At 41.5% G+C, this 21239-nt stretch overlaps 1 protein-coding gene across 2 annotated transcripts in view; it reads left to right on the forward strand.

Moving 5' to 3' along the window:
• The window catches only part of GALNT18 (polypeptide N-acetylgalactosaminyltransferase 18), a 199754-nt gene that overhangs the window by 82797 nt on the left and 95718 nt on the right, over nucleotides 1-21239 (forward strand). For both annotated transcript variants that reach the window (XM_062494436.1, XM_062494438.1), the window contains exons 2-3: nucleotides 3445-3637; nucleotides 12498-12664. In XM_062494436.1, the coding sequence (XP_062350420.1) occupies nucleotides 3445-3637; nucleotides 12498-12664 (360 nt within the window). The remainder of the gene's footprint in view (nucleotides 1-3444; nucleotides 3638-12497; nucleotides 12665-21239) is intronic.

The following is a 21239-nucleotide window of genomic DNA, read 5'->3' on the forward strand; positions in this document are numbered from 1 at the left end:
TTCAGACTTCATCTGATCCTGTCTCTTAATTGTGAACCTGTTCATGGTAACTTTTCTTTGGAAAAAATACTGAAATCTAAATGGAGCTGAAAAAATGAGTCCCTCTTAATGAGCTTCAGAGGCATTCATGGAGATTAAATCAAAATTATTATTTAAATTATTATGTTAATTGGTAATAAATAAACTCTTTGCTTTCTTCAGAGGTCATAGAATGAAACATCAATTAGACAGCTCTTGGGGGTTGGTTCTTTCCCTTTTCCCTCTGTGGAATTTTCCCCATTGTCATGCTAAGATACCTGTTGAGTGGGCCCTGGTGACAAGGGGGAGGGGAGGGGAGGGAAGAGGGAAGCCCCTCGATATCCAAACATCCAGAAGAGGAAGCGGAAGGCTCTGGCTCTCCCCATTTCCCCCTTGGAGTTGGGACGAGAAGGACGATCGGTGCCTCAGCCCCATCCCTGCCATCCCAGCGTCGGGAGCCATCCTCACTGCTGTGGGACCCTGCCCTGCTGCCTTCTCGCTGGAACCTGCCACCATCCAGCACTCTGCTGAGCACTGGGACCCACACCGTGAGCGGAGGGCTCTCTCTCCATCTCTCTCTCCCCCTGGGACAGCTCTGCCATCACCCCCAGCCCTCCTGCAGCTCTGCGGGACCTGCCCGCCCCCAGCACCGGGAACTGCAGCTCAGGGAAAAGGTGCCTGCAGCCAAAAAACACTGGGACTGAGTTACTGTTCTGTTTGTGGGTAATTTCATAGCTGCTGTTGTTCTTGTTTGTCTTGTTAGATATACTAGTAAAGAACTGTTATTCCTACCCCCATATCTTTGCCTGAGAGCTCCCTTAATTTCAAAATCATCATAATCTGTAGGAAGGAAGGATCACATTTTTCAGTTCAAAGGGAGGCTTCTGCTTTCCTTAGCAAACACCTGTCTTTCAAACTAAACAACAAAATGTCTATCCCTTATTGTCTCAGTGATGTCTTTTGTTTTGTTGTCTCTGACTTATTTTATACAATGAGTGGTAGAAAGAGGAGAGTGAATTTCTCTCTTGGCAGCTGGTCAGTGAGATCAGATGAAGCAATAGGTTTATATAAATGTTAATTACATAACTAGGAAGTGTGAATATGAGCTAAAGAGAGATGATTTTGGAAAACAAGCTGTGGAGTTTTTGGCTCAGGTAAGCTGTGTGTGACCAGCTCCAGGCTGATGCCATGACCAGCCAGTCTTCTGGAAGGAGGCCAAGGCATCAGAGGCACTTGATGACTAGTCAAAAGGCAGCTGATCATCCTTAGTTGTTATTTTAATTTCTTGTGAGAGACTGGCTGAAGAAAGTTGCTTTCCCCAAGAGCTTTCAGCCAAATGAAGGAAAGAAAGGCTTTGTCATCAGAGATGCATGCTTAATTGCATTGATTGGAATTGTAATCAAAAGTTCCTGCTAAAGTGTTTTTTTTTTCCCTGTAGAGCAGTGTATTGAAATAATATGTTTGCTTACCATACAAATATATATATATATTTATGTACATATGTATATATTACTGCATTTGGTAAGTGGTCTAGTAGTGCTTGTAAACTAAATTCACAGATACCCATTACTGGAAAATCTTGAACTGAGATACAGCCTGGATCACTGAGCACTTTTTCAATCAGAATACAACGAGAGGTTCACAGCTTGCTTTAGGAAATACTCTCACCCACAAAATCATGAGATAAAATTCAATATATGCCTGTGTGAGTCTGTGAAGGCAGTTGTTTCTGGGTTGGCCCTTCATCCATGAAAAGACAGAGACATTTGTGACCTCCCATGCTGCAGTGAGTTTTGAACTGGTATTACAGTGCTATTCTGCCTTTTTCAATTTTACACCCTCTAAAATGATCTCATTTTGTCCAATTTGCACAGTCACCAAGTTCTTGTCTCAGACATGCATCTGTGTGGTAGCAAGGCCTGTCACAGTAGTTTCCTCCTTTGACTAAGGGTTTAGTTTGTCTTTCATCTTAGAAGAGTTGGAGCTGATTCCCAAATTCAGGGTGGAAGACAGTAATCTGTCAAGTAAAGAAACATGTCATATTTACAAGGGTTGGAACATAGTGTAAGAAGCAAGCACCATTCATTTCCTGTCAGCATTGTCAGGGGAAAAAAAGGGAGAACATCTTGAACAAATCTAATACCTAGTCTTCTCAATTTATGTTTTTGCATTTTGGGTTCCTTTTAGTAGGAGATCAAAGGATGCTTCCTGGCATTCTTTGGGAGTCGCATATTCAGCTAGCACATAAACTGTTGTCTTTAGGTGTTTCCATGAAGGTTAAGCCAGCTCTCAGGCCTGTAGGTGATTCTGGGTGCTGAGGAGGACTTTGGGGACAGTGGACATATTTTCAAAATATTCACCTTAATTTTTATAAGTCTCTGTGTTTCTAAGTACAACCCTTTAGAAAGAAGAGTTCTTCATTTGGTTGGGTCACTGTTAATGTGACTGTTGATAAAGAATAAGAACTTCCAGGAAAAGAAGATATCTTTTCTTTGTGTGGCTCTAGTTTATGTTGACAGATTGGAGTCAGGTAAGGCATTTGGTCTTGCTTTAGTGGTGTGCTGTGGATTGTAAAGTGTTCACAGAAACAAGGGGTTCTCTTGGTTACATTATGTGGTCAACTGTGATGTGTCTGTCACAGAGAGCACACAAGTCACCTTGAACAGACTTTCTGAGCAACTAAACACTGAGAATGAACACTGTGATTTCCTTGCACTGGAGCCCTTCTTAAATGGAGTTCTGGGTACATCTTTCCCCCTCCTGTCTGTTTGGCATAGCAGCCAGAGATATGGCCTTGTGAAATGAAAATGTTTTCTAATCACACAAATACTACAAAGTGATGATCTCAGCAGCAGCATCACATGCACCTAAATATGGACTAAAATTTCAAGTAGGCTGGGTTGGTAAACTGTAGCATGAAGTTATCGCATAACTGAAATTGGTTTGCTACTTAAACATAGGTGCCTAGCACAGTGAATTTTCTCTGTGTTGAATATGTAGTTTTAAAGGACCTTATTTTATGCAGACTTTGGCAGCCATTTTGTGCATTATGTACAGATGCTTAGTTTATCCCCTCTAAAACTTCAGTCTTTTCCTCACAAGATAATCCAGGCTGAAATTCAGTATTTCATCTCATTATATAAAAGCAAATTAACATTGTTTTCTGAATAGGACTCCTTCAGAACTGTAATTCATTTAGATTTATCCAAATGTACCGGCCTTTAGTCAGATTGTGATAGAAAGGAATTGCTTCTACCTGACTTGATTTGACTATTAGATTTTGAGCCTTACATACTGATTGTTACACCGACAGGAGGGTATGTGAAGGCATGTCATGGGAAGACTTAGATGCAGCAAGCGGAGCTAGAGTTATGTTTTTTAAAACAGCAGATCCTTATGGTTTCCTTTTGTGTTTGTCTCTCGTAGAAGCTCCACCAAAGCTGGAGGAGAACCCCGCGGAAGCGTTCACGGACTCGTCTCTGTTTGCGCACTGGGGGCAGGAGCTGAGCCCTGAGCACCGGCGGCTGGCCCTGAAGCAGTTCCAGTACTACGGCTACAATGCCTACCTGAGCGACCGCCTGCCCCTGGACCGGGCCCTGCCCGACCTGCGGCCCAGCGCGTGAGTGCGGCACCACCCTCCTTCCCTGAGGGGCCGTGCTGGGCCCGCCAGCCCGTTCCACCTGTGGGGCCGTGCCGGGCCCGCCAGCCCGTTCCACCTGTAGGGCCGTGCCGGGCCCGCCAGCCCGTTCCACCTGTGGGGCCGTGCCGGGCCCGCCAGCCCGTTCCACCTGTGGGGCCGTGCCGGGCCCGCCAGCCCGTTCCACCTGTGGGGCAGTGCCGGGCCCGCCAGCCCGTTCCACCTGTGGGGCCGTGCCGGGCCCGCCAGCCCGTTCCACCTGTGGGGCCGTGCCGGGCCCGCCAGCCCGTTCCACCTGTGGGGCCGTGCCGGGCCCGCCAGCCCGTTCCACCTGTGGGGCAGTGCTGGGCAGCCTGCTGGCCATGTTCTACCTATGGGGCCAGACTGTGTTCCCTGCCAGCTCCTTTCTACCTGCAGGACCCACACTGTGTGTCCTGCCAGCCCTGTTCCATCTGCAGGTCTTACACACATAGCTCAGGTACAGATAATAGCCAGAATGAATCAATTCTATCAAACAGGTGGAGGCTGTACATTTCAGTTGTCTTCTGAAGCACTGCTGTGCTCTAGGCCAGTCCTGTTAGGGTCCTACTAAGTATTCATTAACATTTCTTCAGGATCCATTGGAAGCTTCATCTCAGCTACAATTTACATTAGATAGCAGCTGTGTTTTGTCTGCTAAAAGAAGAACCTTTTAATTGTAATTTTCAGTGTTATCAGGTAATTTGGCTAAATAAGAACTTCTTTCTTTGAAAGCCCCAAACTGCCTGATCAAGGTCAGTGGGCAGGTGAAGCTCGTGAGTTTTAGGGGTGAAATACATCTTTGAGCCAAGCCCTGGAAGCCTGGGGCTCCTTCCTTGGGCAACTCTCTGCTCGCAATCACGTGTGCCAGACAGGGTGTTTGCATCCAGGGTTATTCCACAATTGCTTGGGAAGTGCATGGGACCAAGGGAGGGAACAGCCTTCCTTCCTTTAGGTTCATCTGGGGCTCATTTGGGCGGGACTCTTCACACAGTCAACTGTTTTTGAAGCCTTGCTGATACATCTGATGCTTTGAACAATCAGCAGCTCTGGAGATGGAGAAATGGGTAGAGGGAAAACTGCTTTTTATGCAGCTTGTTAAAAAGAGAGATGATTAAAACAAATATGCTGGGTACTTAGTGACTCAAACGTGATCTTACTTATTCTAACCAAATATTTTAATAACTAAAGCAGTAGTGCATTTTTCTGCACATTAAGTTGATGCTACGCATTAAGCTGATGATAGCAAAAATATACGAACACCATCCCAGGCAGCACTTGAGCAGTTTCTATACTATATATTATTATATATTGTATTATAGAAATATTTTTTTGTTGCCGATTTGCTGAAATACTGACTTCAAGGAAATCAAAGTCTGTGCTATTGTATTTGTATTCTGATTAAATCAGTTTAGCAGTGCTTGTAGAGACAGTCCTTTGTTTTTTAATTGTAAACTAATCCAGAGGATAAAGAAATCTTTTTATCTAGACATCAATGATACAAATGTTTCTGTTCTTATAGGTCTTTTGAAATTACTCTTCTGAATGATTTAAATATAATTTTTTTATAACTATGTTTTAAAAATTAAAAATATGGAGGACATTAATGTTACTGTAGCTGAAAATAAATTAAGGTTAGGGTTTTAAAAGAAACTCTAGTCAGAAATGAATCATAATCCTAATTCCTGTGAAAGTTTTGATCCTTTGCTGACTGTCTGCCAGAAACGTGACAGACATCTCAGTATGTTTCGGGACTCAGGCACAGAAAATAATGGCTTGGTAACGATAGCTGTGGCAGATTCCCCACATCCCTTGGGCTGTATGGCAGGCAGGGACTGACCCTGAGGGAAATGAATTGTGTTTTCAGGCAGTATCAAACTGTTTTCTGTTTCTACAGCACCCTGTGGAGTGCAGAGCCACAGGTGTTCTGGAAGTCCTGTTGTTGAAAAAAGAATTCCTTTTCCTGATAGGCAAATTCTCATTTGTGTGAGAGAACATGCATGAACGTTGTGAGGAAAAACAAGTCTATCCTATGAGGGTATGTTTCCAGTGTAGCAATATATTTTTGGGATTTCTAGCAGCTGGCCTTTAAGCCAAATGAAGAAATCATTTCCCAAGTCTGTATTTAAATTATTCTTGGGCAGGTACTGGGTTCAAGCAGCACACATGGAAGCCAAGGACAGTGTGGTGAGGATAGAGTGTGCAGTAAATGCCATGGAGACCAAGTTAGCCAACTTTGCTGGACCTCAGTTGGTTGTGGTATTTCTGTTCTGACCACAAATGCATGAGAGCACAGGTGTGAGGTACCACAGTAGCTCTGGACAGACTTAGCCAAGGTCTGACCAAGCTCATTAGCCTGGTTTTAGCAGTGATTCTGCAAGAGTCAGCATGACAAAGGCTTGTGGTAAAGGAGTAGAGCTCACACAGTTCTGTCTGGGCTCAGTGGTGGTCTGTCATCTGTATTCAGAACCTGTCCTATGAAGTACAGGAATTTGGGAAGGCAACAGTATTTGCAAGTGAAACCCAGGGAAATTCATGCACTGTTAGCTGGCTGGGAGCAGGAGAATTAAGTGACATGCTAAAATTGTGGTATTACCCCTTTTATATCACACTGGTATGACTCAGCTTTGACCTTTCTGACTACAATGCTCTGAGACTTACACATCAACATATCTTAGTGAGGGAGTTCAGCATGTTTTTACAAGGTTCTGCAGAGATAAGGGCCACACATTGGTGTGTAATAACACCAAATTGCAACATGCAGCATTTTCTATGGTTGAGATTGTCAGCTGTAATGCCATAACAGAAGCAGAGGACAATTAGAGATTGCTGAGCCACAACACAGATGGAGGAGAGGGCAGAAATCCAGCCTTGCCCATTCCTTCAGCATGGGTGGCATGAGGAGGCAGCAGAAGACACTGAGCAGTTAGGGCACTGAACTCTGGCCTCTCTAGAAAAAGATCAACACATTGGTTGGAAACATACAGCAGAGCACAGCTTGGTCAAGCTGTGGTAGTTGTCACACCTTTCAGAAGGAGCTGCTCATGCTTTAGGTATAGCAGGGTGTTTCCTGATCCTCTCTACAACCATGAGCCTCCTGTCCCGTTCTGAATTTGCTCCCTTTTCACTGTGGGTATTTATGCTAGAACAGGGTGTCTCCAGCACAGTCCAAAATAATCTCTTACAAGTAACTAAGAAATTAACTGCCCTGGATACTTCAGCCTCCTGAAGTAATCCTCACACCCTGAAGTGGGCTTGGTTTTTGCAATACTTAGTAGACAGTGCAGGGTTTATTGTGGAATACTGTCTGTGCCAGGACCCGATTTTGTGGTTTTGTGCTGCTGAACTTGGGTGGTATGCTGTTCCCCACCCTTCGGTGCATCTGTTAGCCTATAACCTATCTACATCACATGACAAATAGCTTCTGGCCCTAATGAGCGTGGAAGAACTGAGGAAGGCAGTGTTGCCCTTGCTGGGTGCAGGAACAGAGGATAATAGTTCTGATTTGGTTACAGTTCTGTTGTGCTCATTACTTTTAGTAGGGCGAGCAGTACCCACAAAGCTTCTGATGAGTGAAATGTGAATGAAAGAAGCTCATGCAGAAATTCATTATAAGAAGTTATGTTGTTTAGGGGTCCTGAACCTGTTTCCCAGACTCCTTTCGAGCACTGAAAATTCTACTTTGTTGGCTCGTAAATCTTTGTTGCTTGATCCATTGTGCTGAAGCATACATGGGACAGGGAGGTAGTGTTCTTTGAATATGTGATGAGCGAGGGAGGTGTAGCAGGAAAGAAAGTTTGCAGCAGGATCCCAGCAGAGGAGCTGTTTCAAAGAGTTTGGCTCCTGCACAGACTGGCTGGTATGAAGGACCCTGGCCGGTCAATGCAAACCAACCTTTTCAGTCAGTGTAACTGACTGGAAGAAAGTAAAGGAGCAAAAGAAAGAAGCAGACGCAGGAAGGGTGGAAGGCAAATGAAACATTTAAAGATCAGATGTTTTAATTTTTTTGTGATTGTTAAATAGCATGGTATAGCAAGTGGCTTGCAGCAGGTTTGCCCTTTTCCTGGCATCTAGAAAAGTGCAGAGGAGAAGTCCTGTTTCTTGTGCAGAGAAGGGCTTTGGCTGTTTTGTAAGCACTTCTCCTTTCAAACAATTCACTCCTCCCAAACTGATTACTTAGAGGCTCAGTTTGGCAAGGGACAATGGTAGGAGCCTTGAAGACAGCAAAATTAGGTTTGTGATAAAATGGGCACAAACAGAGCAGGCAAGAGGTCCCCTGAATGCAGATGGGACTACAAGGAAGAAAATGAAGTGTTGGCTGGTTGAGGAGAGCTATGTGGTTTGGTACAAAAGTTGTTTGTGTGTGTACACCTGTCCAGCTGTCCATCACTCTTATGGTGGTAAGCACAATCCTGGATGTAGCATGCATCAGACTTCTATATTTTTTTTCCCTTTATTAAAAGAGATATAATAAAAGCACGTGATTTTAAATAGTGAGGTTCAAGCCGGGCATTTGTACATCAAAAGCCAGCTCCTCCAGACTTGCATTACATAAACCTTTGTCCCACATGTCCCTGTGAAACAGTTCTGTTCTGCTGGGTTTGTTAGTGATGGCTGTGGCTCCTTGTTGATTCCTGACCAAGTTCTTTTGTTGCTACTGGTAAAAGAGAACATTGCTTGTTGCTTTTGGTGTTTCAGAGGAGTCCTTTAAAAAAAGCACAAAAGCCTGTAATATATTGTTTTGGACAGAAGTCCAAAAATTACCACAGTTTTCAGCATTCTTGTTAAACACCTAACATTTATTTCTGTCATATTTCATGTTCTCTTTTATTTACCTCTCTACCTCTGATTCTTCTTCTTACCTCACCTTTGCCTTCAGAATTGTTCCCGGAGCATTGTGTACTGCCTGAGCAGCCACCTGCTAGGATCCTGAGCTGAGCTGTGCTTTTCCTGTTGGATGCACCTCCTCAAATGGCAGCTCTAGAAGTGTTCCACATCACTGACACTGATACCAAATCTGCTCCAGTCTTCAGGCTGCTCTAACAACCCACACTAACTATGATGTACCCTTGTACAGGGAAAAAAGGCCTTTTTATATGCTCTTCAATGCCAACCAGGTTAGCATAGCTCAGCACTTAAAATGCTGGTAATAGCTAAAGGAAAAATGAAGTATGATCACATAATGAAATTATAAACATAAATACATAAATAGTTGTGCAGGGGTTATTATAATACTCCTGCAGTTCTTTTGCCAGTGTTAATGCTATTTATTTCATTTATGCCAGAATATTTGGTTTTTTTGGTTTTTTTTTCACTCCCATATATTTCGAACTTCTGTTTGCCATTTTGGCTGTGGACAAAATGTTACCAGTTCTTGAGGAAGGTACAATTCTATTTCTGCTTGTGCTTCTGAGAAATTCTTACCCTGTTGGGACTAAAACTTGCTCCCATGTATCTTCCTAAAACAATATTTGAACCCCAAACATTTCTAGTAGCATCATTATTGCATCCAGTGTTAGACAAAAGAAAAAAGTGGAATACATGCTATATTTTTTTCTAAACAAAAGTAAGGGTTTTGCTATTGCTTCATGTGATACTGTTGGTGAAGGTTTTTAAAGTTTGCAGAGAATAATTTGTGTTCATAATTAATGTACATATTTGTAGAAGGTCTCAGAGATAAGTTATTAATACAGGAAATCATTTTTGGTTTGCTGCTTTAATGCATTGTTTGTGCTAAACTAATTTTAATGGCTAATGACTGGCTAAATTGAATTATCACAATGCATAGAGGAATAGAGTTGTTTTCTGCACAAATATTTGAAAGAAGCCTCATAATATATGCTGTCCTCCATTTAGCAGAGCTGTTCCTGAAATAGAGCTGCAGGAGTTTCTCTAAATTTCTGGTAACCATGACAACTGCTGCTTTGGTGCCATTAGCCTGGTGTAATTGAGTGGGGTGGGTTGCTCGTGGTAATTTTTAGCTTTGTTGAAGTGATGCTCACTCCTGCAGCTCTGAATGCCGTTTGTAGTCTGTACCTGAAATTCAGTGTCCCACTGAATTCAGTGTCCCAGTGTGTGCCTCGTGGAGTGTTTGTTTGGGGGGAGTCTCCTGTGAGATGGGCTTGTACCTTCACCTTGTGGCTGCCATGCAGCTACTCCCTTCTCCAGCTTCATGGGGCTGACATCTCCATCCCTACAGCCCTCTCCTCTCCTCTCCTCTCCTCTCCTCTCCTCTCCTCTCCTCTCCTCTCCTCTCCTCTCCTCTCCTCTCCTCTCCTCTCCTCTCCTCTCCTCTCCTCTCCTCTCCTCTCCTCTCCTCTCCTCTCCTCTCCTCTCCTCTCCTCTCCTCTCCTCTCCTCTCCTCTCCTCTCCTCTCCTCTCCTCTCCTCTCCTCTCCTCTCCTCTCCTCTCCTCTCCTCTCCTCTCCTCTCCTCTCCTCTCCTCTCCTCTCCTCTCCTCTCCTCTCCTCTCCTCTCCTCTCCTCTCCTCTCCTCCATGCCTTAGGCACTTACACACACAGCCCCTCTCTCTAGAGCTGTTTCTTGTTTATCCCTATCACTGAGGAATTTTATTCCTCATAAAACTTGGCATACAGATGATAACAGACATACTTGTGAAAATGAACAAATGCTCTGCATTCTATGCAGGATCTGGGGCTGGGTTAATTCTTACTTGTTAAAACTAAAAAAAAAGGATATTTTTTTTTATTGTCATCAGCTGATATGAAAAACAACATAGAGAGGAAAAAGTGATTTTTAAAACCTACATGCACACTGAAAAATAAGTTAATCTGAGCTGGAAGTAAAGATAATGAATGAGTCTGAATGGGAAAAAAAAAGAAGAAAACATGAACTCAGTTCAGGAATGTACCCTACTTGAAAAGACTAAAGAAATTAGATAAAACAGGAGTCTAATTCTATTCTCTCATGTCTTCTGTGGTTATCTTTTAAGGCATAGTGGTGCACATTGGGAACCAAATTACGTCACAGGATTAAAAGCTTTGCTCTTGTCTGTATAAGTTGCCAGCAATGAAAAGTTTTGTCCAGAGTGATAAAAATTGAAAATATGTAAGATGTAAATGAATGCAGGTAGGAAAACCAATGCAAATAGTTTATTTTAAATGGATGGAAGACTCACCAGAAGCAGACAGTTTGTTTGAGCATTTCAGTTTGTTCATGGATTAATGGCAGGGCAGCAGTATATTGGGGGCTGTTTTGTCGTCTGCAACCTTTTTGGAATATAATTTTTCACTAGTTTTTTGCAGTAGTATATTTTACATTTATTGCATGGCTAGCTTAATTGACAGAAGAGAAAAAATCACCAGTATTTAAGGAAGCAACTGTTTGAACTAATTTCAGTATATTAAATTCAACTTTTTTCCAAAAATCCCTCAGTTTTTCTTAATTCTTTAATAGGTACCATATCTTACCAGATAGTTTAATTTTTTTCTAGAGTTTCATTTTATCTTCTTTGTACATTGTTATGGCTGAAGATAACAGATATTACTGTGCCAGATTAGACAGCTAAAAGATGGATTGGCTGTAGATTTGTTTGCTGGACCATTTTGTATCTGTTCAATTTGGCTGTGAGCACATCACTAAAATAATAAGCATTGTAGGTTCTTTAAAGGGTAATACTGAAGATTGTTTTAATAGGTTTAAACCTGTTAACTAGTTCATAATCTGTTTCAATTTCAAACTAATGGCTGAGTTTGGAAAATTGGTTGACCAGCTGAATTTTGAATATTATGCTATCTCAGTCAGTTTGGGAGTCATATGTCCTGTGCACTGACTTTTTTTCAGAATCTGTAAAAGCACAGAAGTAAGTTAATCACCTTGATTGAACTTAATTTTTGTACAAAATCCAGCACATGAAGAGGAATGCTTTTGTGATAGTTCTCTGTATTTATTTGCTACACAAATTAAAATGCAAAATTCCAAAAGATTTTTTTCTCTTTGAACTGACGAACAGATTTAGTTTAGGAGTCAGATTCAAGTATGATGTAAAAATACTGAATCCATCCATGCTTTAAGTATGCAAAATGTTGGCTGTTACTTATGCTCTGCACAGTTTCCAGGGATTCCTGCATGTAGTGAACCCTGGCATCTGGAGAGGATAGCCACTCAGGAGGCACAGAAAAGCATTAACATCAGTCATTTCCATCTACAAAGTCTATCTAAAAATGCTGCCTAAGTCAGTCTGAGCCTAATTTCATCCTAGTAAATAGTTTTCGAATCTGAGAAAAAGGTAGAATTAATCATTATTCAGAAACATTGTATTTAAATACTCAGAGTTTCACAGAAAAATAGTTAATTCCTTTTACCCAGTTAAGTTGTGGCTTTATTAAAAAAGTATTTTGCTGACAGTTTGAAAAGGTAAATTGGTAAAAGATCTTTCTACTCATATAATTGAAAGATTTGAATCCTTTTTGGAAAGAAGAAGGTGAAAAAAGCCCCAGTAAAACACTAAGGAGCTTTAAAGTTGTGGGTAGCACTTCCATACTGTTGCTTCCATAAGCAAGTTGGAATGTGGCTGAAATATCTGTTTTTGAAAAGGGAAAGAAAAATACACCAGGTTATGAGAGTATTCCTCTTTCTGATTAAACCCCTTGACTGTGCTTACAGGTGGGTTTTCCACTGCTGTATGTGTTTTTTCTGGCTGCACCATCTGTCTTAGCTTTAGTAGCAGGCTGTTCTTCGGAGCTGCATCTTTTAATACAGTCTTACAACTGGGGCTAGATTTCTCTGGAAGGGCTTTTTTTTTTGTTTGCATTGTGAGTGCCAGCAATTTTACATCTCTTCTTTTTCTCAACCTTTGCCTTCAGGTGCAGAAACCTGACGTTTCCCGAGAGCCTTCCCGAGGTCAGCATTGTGTTCATATTTGTCAACGAGGCGCTCTCGGTGATCCTGCGCTCCATCCGCTCAGCCATCGACCGCACTCCTGCTCACCTGCTCAAGGAGATCATCCTGGTGGATGATAACAGTAACAACGGTAAGAGATTCTGCTTCTTCCCTCTCCCTGCCCTGAGGCTGGATTGTCCAGGAGAAACCTTGAATCTTGCCTCCTGCTCGTCCTCTTGGCCTTTCAGATGTTGTCATGGGTTTTCTCCCTTCTTCATCCTACACTCTTGCTGGGCTGTCTTGAACTCTGTGGGGCATTCTGAACAAGTGGGGCACGATTAAAAGTGTGTACAAAAGTCTGAATGTTTGAGGTGTCTGGTAGGCAGAATTTCAAGTGTAGATTAGACCTAGCAAGTTTCTGTCTTAGTGCTTCTTCAGAGTGTTTCCAAGCTAATATGGTTTCTGCCCTTCTCCTGCTTCCACTGTATGATTCCACATGTGTACTTTCTGTTTGTTTCAAATGTCTTTCTGAGTTTCTCACACTTCAGATTTCCAGCTCTCCTCTCCTCGTTATCAGCCCACCTTGCTGCTTATCTGCTGTCTGTGGTCAGATGTTGCTTTCCATAATCTGAAGGATTGCACTGCCCGTCTCTGATGGTTCAGTGCTTGCCCAGGTGTTTTTCAGTGGGTCCATGCTGGGCACTATTTACAAGTCTTATTGTCTAGCAACTTTAGTGATGAAATTTTAGTAAGCACAGAATGCTGAATGTAAAGAAAAATTCTGCTGTGCTGGGGGGTTTAATTTTGAGTTGCTAAAATACAAGGATAATCTGAATTTATGCTGTTGAAGGGAAAAGCTGAACAGAGGATTTCTCTTATCCTTGCAATCACTGCTGCTGCTATCTGGTTATATCCCTGTAGCTAAATCCTGTGACTTGCTGCTGATCACAAATGTGTCTCAGATTTGTACAGAGAAGAAACTTATTTGGAGGCAAGTAAGTTCCCCACCCCAGGATATGCACGTCATCATATCCTCTTGTGCTGACTAGGAATGAAAGCAAAACTGCAATCCTGATTCTTTGAAGTACACACAAAACTCAACAACTTGGTGCAGGCCTCTGCCTTAAGTTTTGTCCTCTGCCTTATGCAACACCTGGCAATTTGATAGGAAAGAACACAACATGGAAATACAGCTTTAACTGGTGCACTTGGCTGTCTCTGTGTGGATGCACTCCTGCACCTTTCAAATGGGAACTCAAAGAATCTGAGTAGCTGCTGGTGCTGCAGAGCCTGAGGTCTCTGGGCGTTGATCAACTGGCCACAGAGCAGACAGAAAAGGAGAGAAATAGTCTGGTGGGAAAAAAAGTGGCTCCTAGATTGTGGGTCTGATATTGTAGAGTTGATAGGTTGTTAGTGCAGTGGGCACATTGCAGAGCAGTGTCAGAAATACCAATTTCTGAGAGCCTGTCATCACTGGGATGAGCTTGCTAACACTCTCTGCACTGTGCCCTACACGCTTGTCAAAATTATTCTTTTTTGTTATTTCATACCTGAAATAGATCAGAAATCACAGGAACTGCTTTATCTTTCAGGAAAACCTGTCCAGCCATATTTTTTCTTAATACCAGTATCAGCACTGTACTGTCTAATATTTTAATGATTTGCTGTGCCTTTTATTCAGGCTTGCCTTTCTTACCTTCCAGTGCCTTAAATCCTTGGGTTCCTGGCCCCAGGCAGGGAGACAGAAATTGAAAGGAAGGTAACCTTTGGTTTGGCTCCCTTGGCTTGGTGTTACATGTCATATTATACAAAATCACACTGTGCAGAGCTGTAGTTAGTCTCACAGAAAAATTCAACCCTCTACAGGATTTTATGCTGCTCCTCTAACCACTTCTCTGGCATCTCTTCCCTGCAGTAGTAAATCAGATTTCTACAGTCCTCTTTATCCCATAAAGTATACTGAAGACATGGTAATAGGCATATATTTGGAGCAGATGGATGTTTGGAATGGGAGCAATTGTAAAGATGATTTATGGGCTTTCCTACTATTAGTTTAAATCTTGAAATATCTATTTTAATGCTTACTTTTCCTTTTACAATTTTCTGTTTTCCATTTTTTCTCCCTTCTAGCATTGCTGAGATGAATCCTTTATATTTAGAGTCATTCTGGGTTTTTGTTAGTAGCTCTTTAGCTTGCAAGTGTTGCTGCTTGTAAGATAAGTGGGTTTCCCTGGGATGTTACCTGAGGGGGCAAACACTTGATTTGTGCTTGGAGTGGGCTCCAGCTCTGCTTCTCACAGGGATCTGTCAGAATCCTGATTATAAGTGGTATTTTCACTCTCTGGTGTTTGCCAGGGATGGCAGCTTCTCTAACTTGACAGAAGATTTCTTTCTGTGGTGTTACAGCCATGGGCTTCAGAGACAGGAAATATCACACTGAGGAAAGTGACTGGAAAGAAAAAGTAAGACCAAAGATCTGGCAGAATCCAAATGGACACCTTTTCACTAATCCCAAATTTCTGTAGGCCTGTATTTTGGAAAAGAGCAGTGCAAGAACTAGGTGGTTTTTCTAAAGTTTCAGAAGGCTGATTTCAGAAACCATTTATTCAAGTATGGGGCAAAGTCTGTACATAGGTCTTGAACAGTATGTGCTGCAATGTTTTATTTCATGTACTTCAAGGTGTGTCAAGCAAATTATCTGTGGCTTTCCCTAAACCTCAGTGCAGTTTCTCAAGTTCCCAATTACGTTTCGGGAGACCTCAATTAATCTCATTGTGAAGTTTCACTTTTTTAAAATAAATGTTTGGAGTTAGAAAACTGTGAAAATGCCAGTGTGTGCCATTTAAAAGCAGAAAATAGATTTTTTCAGGTCCTAAAATTTTGATCCTTTGTTTAGTAAAGCCGATTGCATGACCTAATGTGTGTATTTTGCCATATCATCTTTTCTGATGGAATTTTTTGTGTACATGCTGATAGGTACATTAGCAGTAGAATTTAATTCAATTGAAGAATAACAAAAGGAACATTTCAGTGACCACCTGTGTACTGTATAATGAGAACAAAAGTTTTATTAAAACAAGCCAAGTATCAGTGTTGTTTATTTGTGTCTCATTTAGGTTTTAGTCATGTTGGTGACTAAGCAACTGCACAGATTTCAGATGTTTTACTGTATTTTTAAGTGTCAGAACTGAGTCTTTCCCATTCTCCTCAGTAGTGCTGTTTCCTTTGCAGAAATAATGTATATATAAATTTACAATTTGGCAATATAATTATTTATTTTTTCATTCAAGAGCAGCAGAAATTTATTTTCAAGAAGAGGCTTTAAAAAAAATTAAGTGACCACACCCATGGCTGCTGCTGGTTAATTAGATATTTAGAAGCATTGCCTGAGCTGGAGACTAATGGAATTGTGATTTATTTGCCCCTGGTTTGTGGCATCCTGCCCTTTGGGGACAGGGTGGTGACTTTCTGTGCTGCTGGAGCCCTGGCTTGGCTTTTGAGTCTTTTTGCTGGCATTGAGCATCACTGCGTTACAAAGTACCTCCTAAAGGTATTTTCAGATGGTTTGAAATCTCTAAAACAGCTCATTGTGAGCCATGATGAGTCCATCTTCATGGGGAAGCAGTGGGCATTCATGTGTCCAGAATATGCATTGCACAGTTGAATACTACAGCAGTAATTATCATGCTCCAGGGCATTTTTATTTCACTTTACAGTTAATAATATTGCAGTAGAGGCTTGGATTTTACAAGGTTTCTTCCTTTTTCTTGAAGCATTACTTATGAATGAAATATTCCTACTTGTTCAGTTCAATGATTCTCATTTTGTCCTGAGATTTCCATAAACACAGCTACTGAACTGCAGTAATAATGCTGGGTATCACAGGGCATGAATTTTACATCTTGCAGTGTGAGAGCACAAACTGGTAAAAAGTGGGTCAGGTGCAACTGTATCACCTGTGAGAGGCTGTCCTCAAAACAGTGACTGAAAAGAAACTTCTCAAAAAGCATCCAGAGCTTTTCATTAAAAAGCTGTATTTCTTTGGTGATTCGTAGGAGATACTTGGGAATAGAAGATTGTCTGATTTTATTTTTCTTCACAAAAGCAGTGATGAATAAATCTCAAGACTACTGTTCAAATACATGCTAGATTTCATAGCACAGCATCATTTGAAGATGGCTTACCTGTAGATCATACAACCATGAAAAACCTATTGATAGCAATCTCCTGGGGAAAACCTTTGCTCTTGCTTTTTTTCCTCTTTGGATTCTTGTTCTTCCCTTACCTGAATGTCAGGAAAGTTCCAAGACAAACAGAAACATCTGAAAGCAAGGAAATAGGCTGAGTTTATCCAAACCTGCATTCATTTTTGGGCTATGGTTTATGCATTGGGAAGGCTTTACTTTATCTGCGTGGATTGATTCTCTGCATTGGTTAAAGGTCTTGGTGCTGAAATCATTATTGCACAGTCTTTACACAAGCAGGCTCTCAGAAGGGTTGACAGGGATTGACATGAAAAGAGGGCTGTGCAGTGCTGGTTAAGAATCAGATGCTAAAAAGCATATATTTATGTATAGAGCAGGAAATCTGTCCCATTGTGGGTTTGAGAAAAATGTTGGCTATTGTTACAGACTCTGCATTTTACTTTGGTAACATTGAGCGCTGCAACTTGAATTAATGAAGGCAATTCTTGGAGCATATGTCTGTGCTACATGTTGTGTTCCACTGCTGGGACTGCAGTGCAGTGTGCCAGCTACTGTGGATGCATCTGAAAAGAAGGAAAAAGGAAATAACTGGAGGCAAACCCTTGTCCTCTGGCCATCTGTTCCAGCCACCACCAGAAGTTAAAGCATAATGTACTTTTTATTCAGGGGTGTGAGAGACTGTCCTGGCCATGCAGCTCAGAGCTCGGGTGAAACAGAATATGAACCACTAATGTAAAGAGTCTGTGAGATTTTTGTGAGGACACTGAGTCCTGAAGGTAATGTCCTGGAGTGGCTGTAGACTGTTGCCTCCTCTTGTCCATCCTTGTGACAATGAATTTGATTCCTGTTTTAAAGGGGAGAGGTTGTGAACTAGGATATCAAAATGAAGTGGGAAACAGAGAAGTACACTGCTGATGGATAAGGCCACTTGTGCCAGTTATTCTTCCCCTTGTGTGGTGGCAGTTTTTTTGCTTCTTTATTTGTTTTTACAACTCATCCTTCTTTGTGAGCTTGTGTCCTTCAGCTGGGGTCTCCATTTTGCATGTTCTCAAATTCCAGGGTACCTGTGCCTCTTACCATCTCCTCCATCCCAGTACTTGCTGCGCTTTCTCACTAACTGTGTTCCTACATCTCACCATTCAGCTTTCCCTTGCTTTTAGCTGCAGTAATTCAACTCCTGCCTGAATCATCCCTCCCTGCCTTCCTCCACCCCCAGTAATAGTCTGTTCCTTCCTTTTTTTTTTTTTGCATATTTTTATCATTTCCCGCTTTCTTCCTTTCTCTCTCCGTTGCCTCCTTTTTGTACATATTTTTGCATTCTCTTTTGCTTTTGTTTGAGGATAATTCTGTAATATACTTATCATTCAGCTTTCCTATCTCCCCCATGCCTGAATTCCACAGTCCATCACACATGGGGGCAGGGACAGCATCCCTTGCTGGAGGCAAGGCTCTGGTTTTTTGGCCTCATCACTCTAGTTATGTGAAAGCTCCTTTGATAACCAGCATGGAGTTCTTTACTGGGAACCATCAGAGTCTCCTTTCTTTATAGCTCCAGTGGAAAGTCCTTAGCCTTCCTTTTCTGGGCAGTGAGGAGAGTTCCAGAACTGTGGGACTATTGCCTCTCTGGAAGCTCTTTGTGCTCTAGAGGTGTTGGCAGTGACAAAGTGGCCTTTCAGCAGAACAGTTATTTTAATCATCAGCAATAGAGCACAGTTCAGTCTGTTGGTATGGCTGGAAATGCAGCATTTGAATGTGTGTGCCAGATGATAGCAGAACCTCTGTCCACATCAGGAGGCAGCTGTGCAGGGCAGAGCTTTTATTGCAGTCTCCTGATGTCAGACTTTATGACTCAGACATTCAGATAATACTTTTAATCAAATCTTCCCTAACCAGCAGAGGCCAAAAGTTAATGTATGGTCATTTTACCTGTTATTCCATCTGTGAGGTCATTTAGCTCATTCAGTCCTGATCCACTTGCAGTGTTGCAGTTTGATAAATATCTTTTCCTGGGTCAGATTCAGCACACCAAATCTAAGAGGACTGGCCTTGTTTGGTAGTGGCTCTGTTTTACCCTGATTCCCAGTGTGCAGCTCACACTGCACTTCTGTTCCACATCTGCTGTGTGCCCTGAATGCCAAGTGAGCAATACACAGTCAGGGTGTTCCCATCCTTCATCCCTTGACCTGTCCTGCCACCCCATCATGACACAGCCCTCGGGGTGAGTACATTCACAGTACCCTCATGTTCCTGGGCAGAGCAAAGCCTGAAATAGATGATCAAATTACAGTTCCAGTTTCTAGGTGGTGATAAAGGACTGCACACTGGCACTTTGGGGTATTCTGGAAGAATGATTTGAAAGCTATAGGAAATAGCATCACCTGTGTGAGGTGTGATTCAGAAGCCAAATGTGACCACACTTAGAGGCTGCAGTCATACTCACTGAGAACAGGGTTGGTTTAAGCTCTTTTGGTACTAATGGGGAATTCACCCAGTGTGCTTTGGAGGTGCTCTGGGCTGCTGGCCCCCTGACTCTGAGGATGCCAGCACATAAACACTGCCTTGGTTCACTTTCAGTGCCATCACTGTGATTTTAGCCTTAATGTTAATCTCTAGAGAGCTCTGAGAAATTGCTTGATTGAAAAACCTTTTTCTTTCCCCATTTTCCCCCTCTCACATTTTTCAGATTACTTTGCCTTCAAAATGAATGTTTTCTCTTGATAATGTTCTCAAGCACGTGTCACTAAATTCAAGCAGCAGCCGCAGGTATAGAATTGGTGCAGGGACAAACATTCATGTAGAGCTCATGAAAAAAGTGCCAATATCTGTTGATATCAGTAAGATACTATACTTTAATCAGATTATTTCCTTTTGACATCTTTTCTCATAAAGGCTTTGTTAAAAAATGTATTTGAAATATTCCAGTAATGTATAAGCTCTTATGAGCCTGAATGACTTCTTAAAGGATTTCTTCCTCTTTCCTTATCAAAAGAATGGCACTTATAATTGAAGGAGTTTGACAGGGTGTGGGAAATACTCAGTACTGTCAAAGGAGTTAAAGGATTTTATCCTACATAAAGTTAAGAAATGAAAATTGCCTTTTAAATGAAATTCATTAAAATTTACCTTTTCTTCTCAACCCAAGCGTACTTTTCTTAAAAAGAAAAATGAATAAAAAGATAACTTTCATAAAATCAATGCTGAGCTGTTACCTTTAAGTAGTAGTAAAGCTTCCTGCCAGAGCTGATAATTTCAAACACTTCCATTTCTTTGTGATAGAACCTCAAAATTCTTAATGTGCTGGAGCGTCCAAGACATGATAAGAGATTTGCCTAAGGAAGCATTTGGGAGTGTTCAAACATATCACTAAATTGTAACAATCAGCTAGCAAAATATATGAACAAATTACAGGTTAATCTTTGGTCACCACACAAAGGCACATTTATAGGCATTGCTAGGTATTTTAAAGGCATTGTGGAACCTACTGTAAGTCTAAAATCCAAGCAGACAACATTTTAACCAAGGATATGTGAATTCTAAAAAAAACTGAATCAGTTCATGTTGGCTTTTCTTTTGGCCTGCTTTTCTGTAGATATGCTTGGCATTGAGTCTTTTGAAGGTGTTCTCAAAGTATCTTTGATTGCCAAATTTTAAAGTACTCAACTTCACTTGCTTACTGCTAGTGATTTCTGGGGACGTTGCTAAAATTGTGTTCCTTCCTTTTCCCCTGGAAAGCAACCTAATTAAAGTGGTGTGCTTCAGCTAGCAGCCTGGGAAAACTTTGGGGAAACTCAGTTTAAAACATGGAAAATGTGATGAAGGTGAATAAAACCTAAAATTTTCATTTATGATGATGCAATTAACAAGGGGAAAATGAGGACTTAGGGGTTAGGCTGTGAGAGAGTGAGAATTCCTGCTTGTTTTTCCTCACCTGGTCTATTTGGAAGCAAAGTTTTATTTTCATTGGGCTTCCATGGCCAGAGTTGTTGTTAACACCACTTAGTGGAACTCTGCTGTGAGAGTCTAGGGGTACATGAGTCCATGTGGATGGAGACACAGGTTATATGCTGAAAATATAAATACCATTCATGTTAGTTTTGATTTTCACAAGTGTCTAGGAGGCTGTTAGGTTTTGGGTAAGTTCTGCAGCCAGTTTCCTACACGACTGGGCAGATCTTGCTCTCCTGGCAGTCTGGCAGGTGACAGCTTCTGACTTTGTGGACCTTTGTGGAGCTCAGTTCTCCTGCTACATCCCTATGGCCTTTTGCAGTGGAGGTTGTGAATAAACTGATTATTTTATTTTTATTTTTTTTATTTTTATTTTTATTATTTTTATTTTTATTATTTTTATTTTTATTTTTCATTATTAGTTTCCTTTCAAACATAATCTGTTAGCAATGGTAGATGCTTTTTGGTACCAACTCAAAGGACAGTTCACCTTTCATTAAATGTAAAGGAGTTTGTCTGCACTGCAGTGTGAACTTTCCACTGAGTAATTCAGAATCATGATGAATGCTGAATAAT

This window comes from Cinclus cinclus, chromosome 6 (genome assembly GCF_963662255.1).
Source record: "Cinclus cinclus chromosome 6, bCinCin1.1, whole genome shotgun sequence".
NCBI lineage: Eukaryota > Metazoa > Chordata > Aves > Passeriformes > Cinclidae > Cinclus > Cinclus cinclus.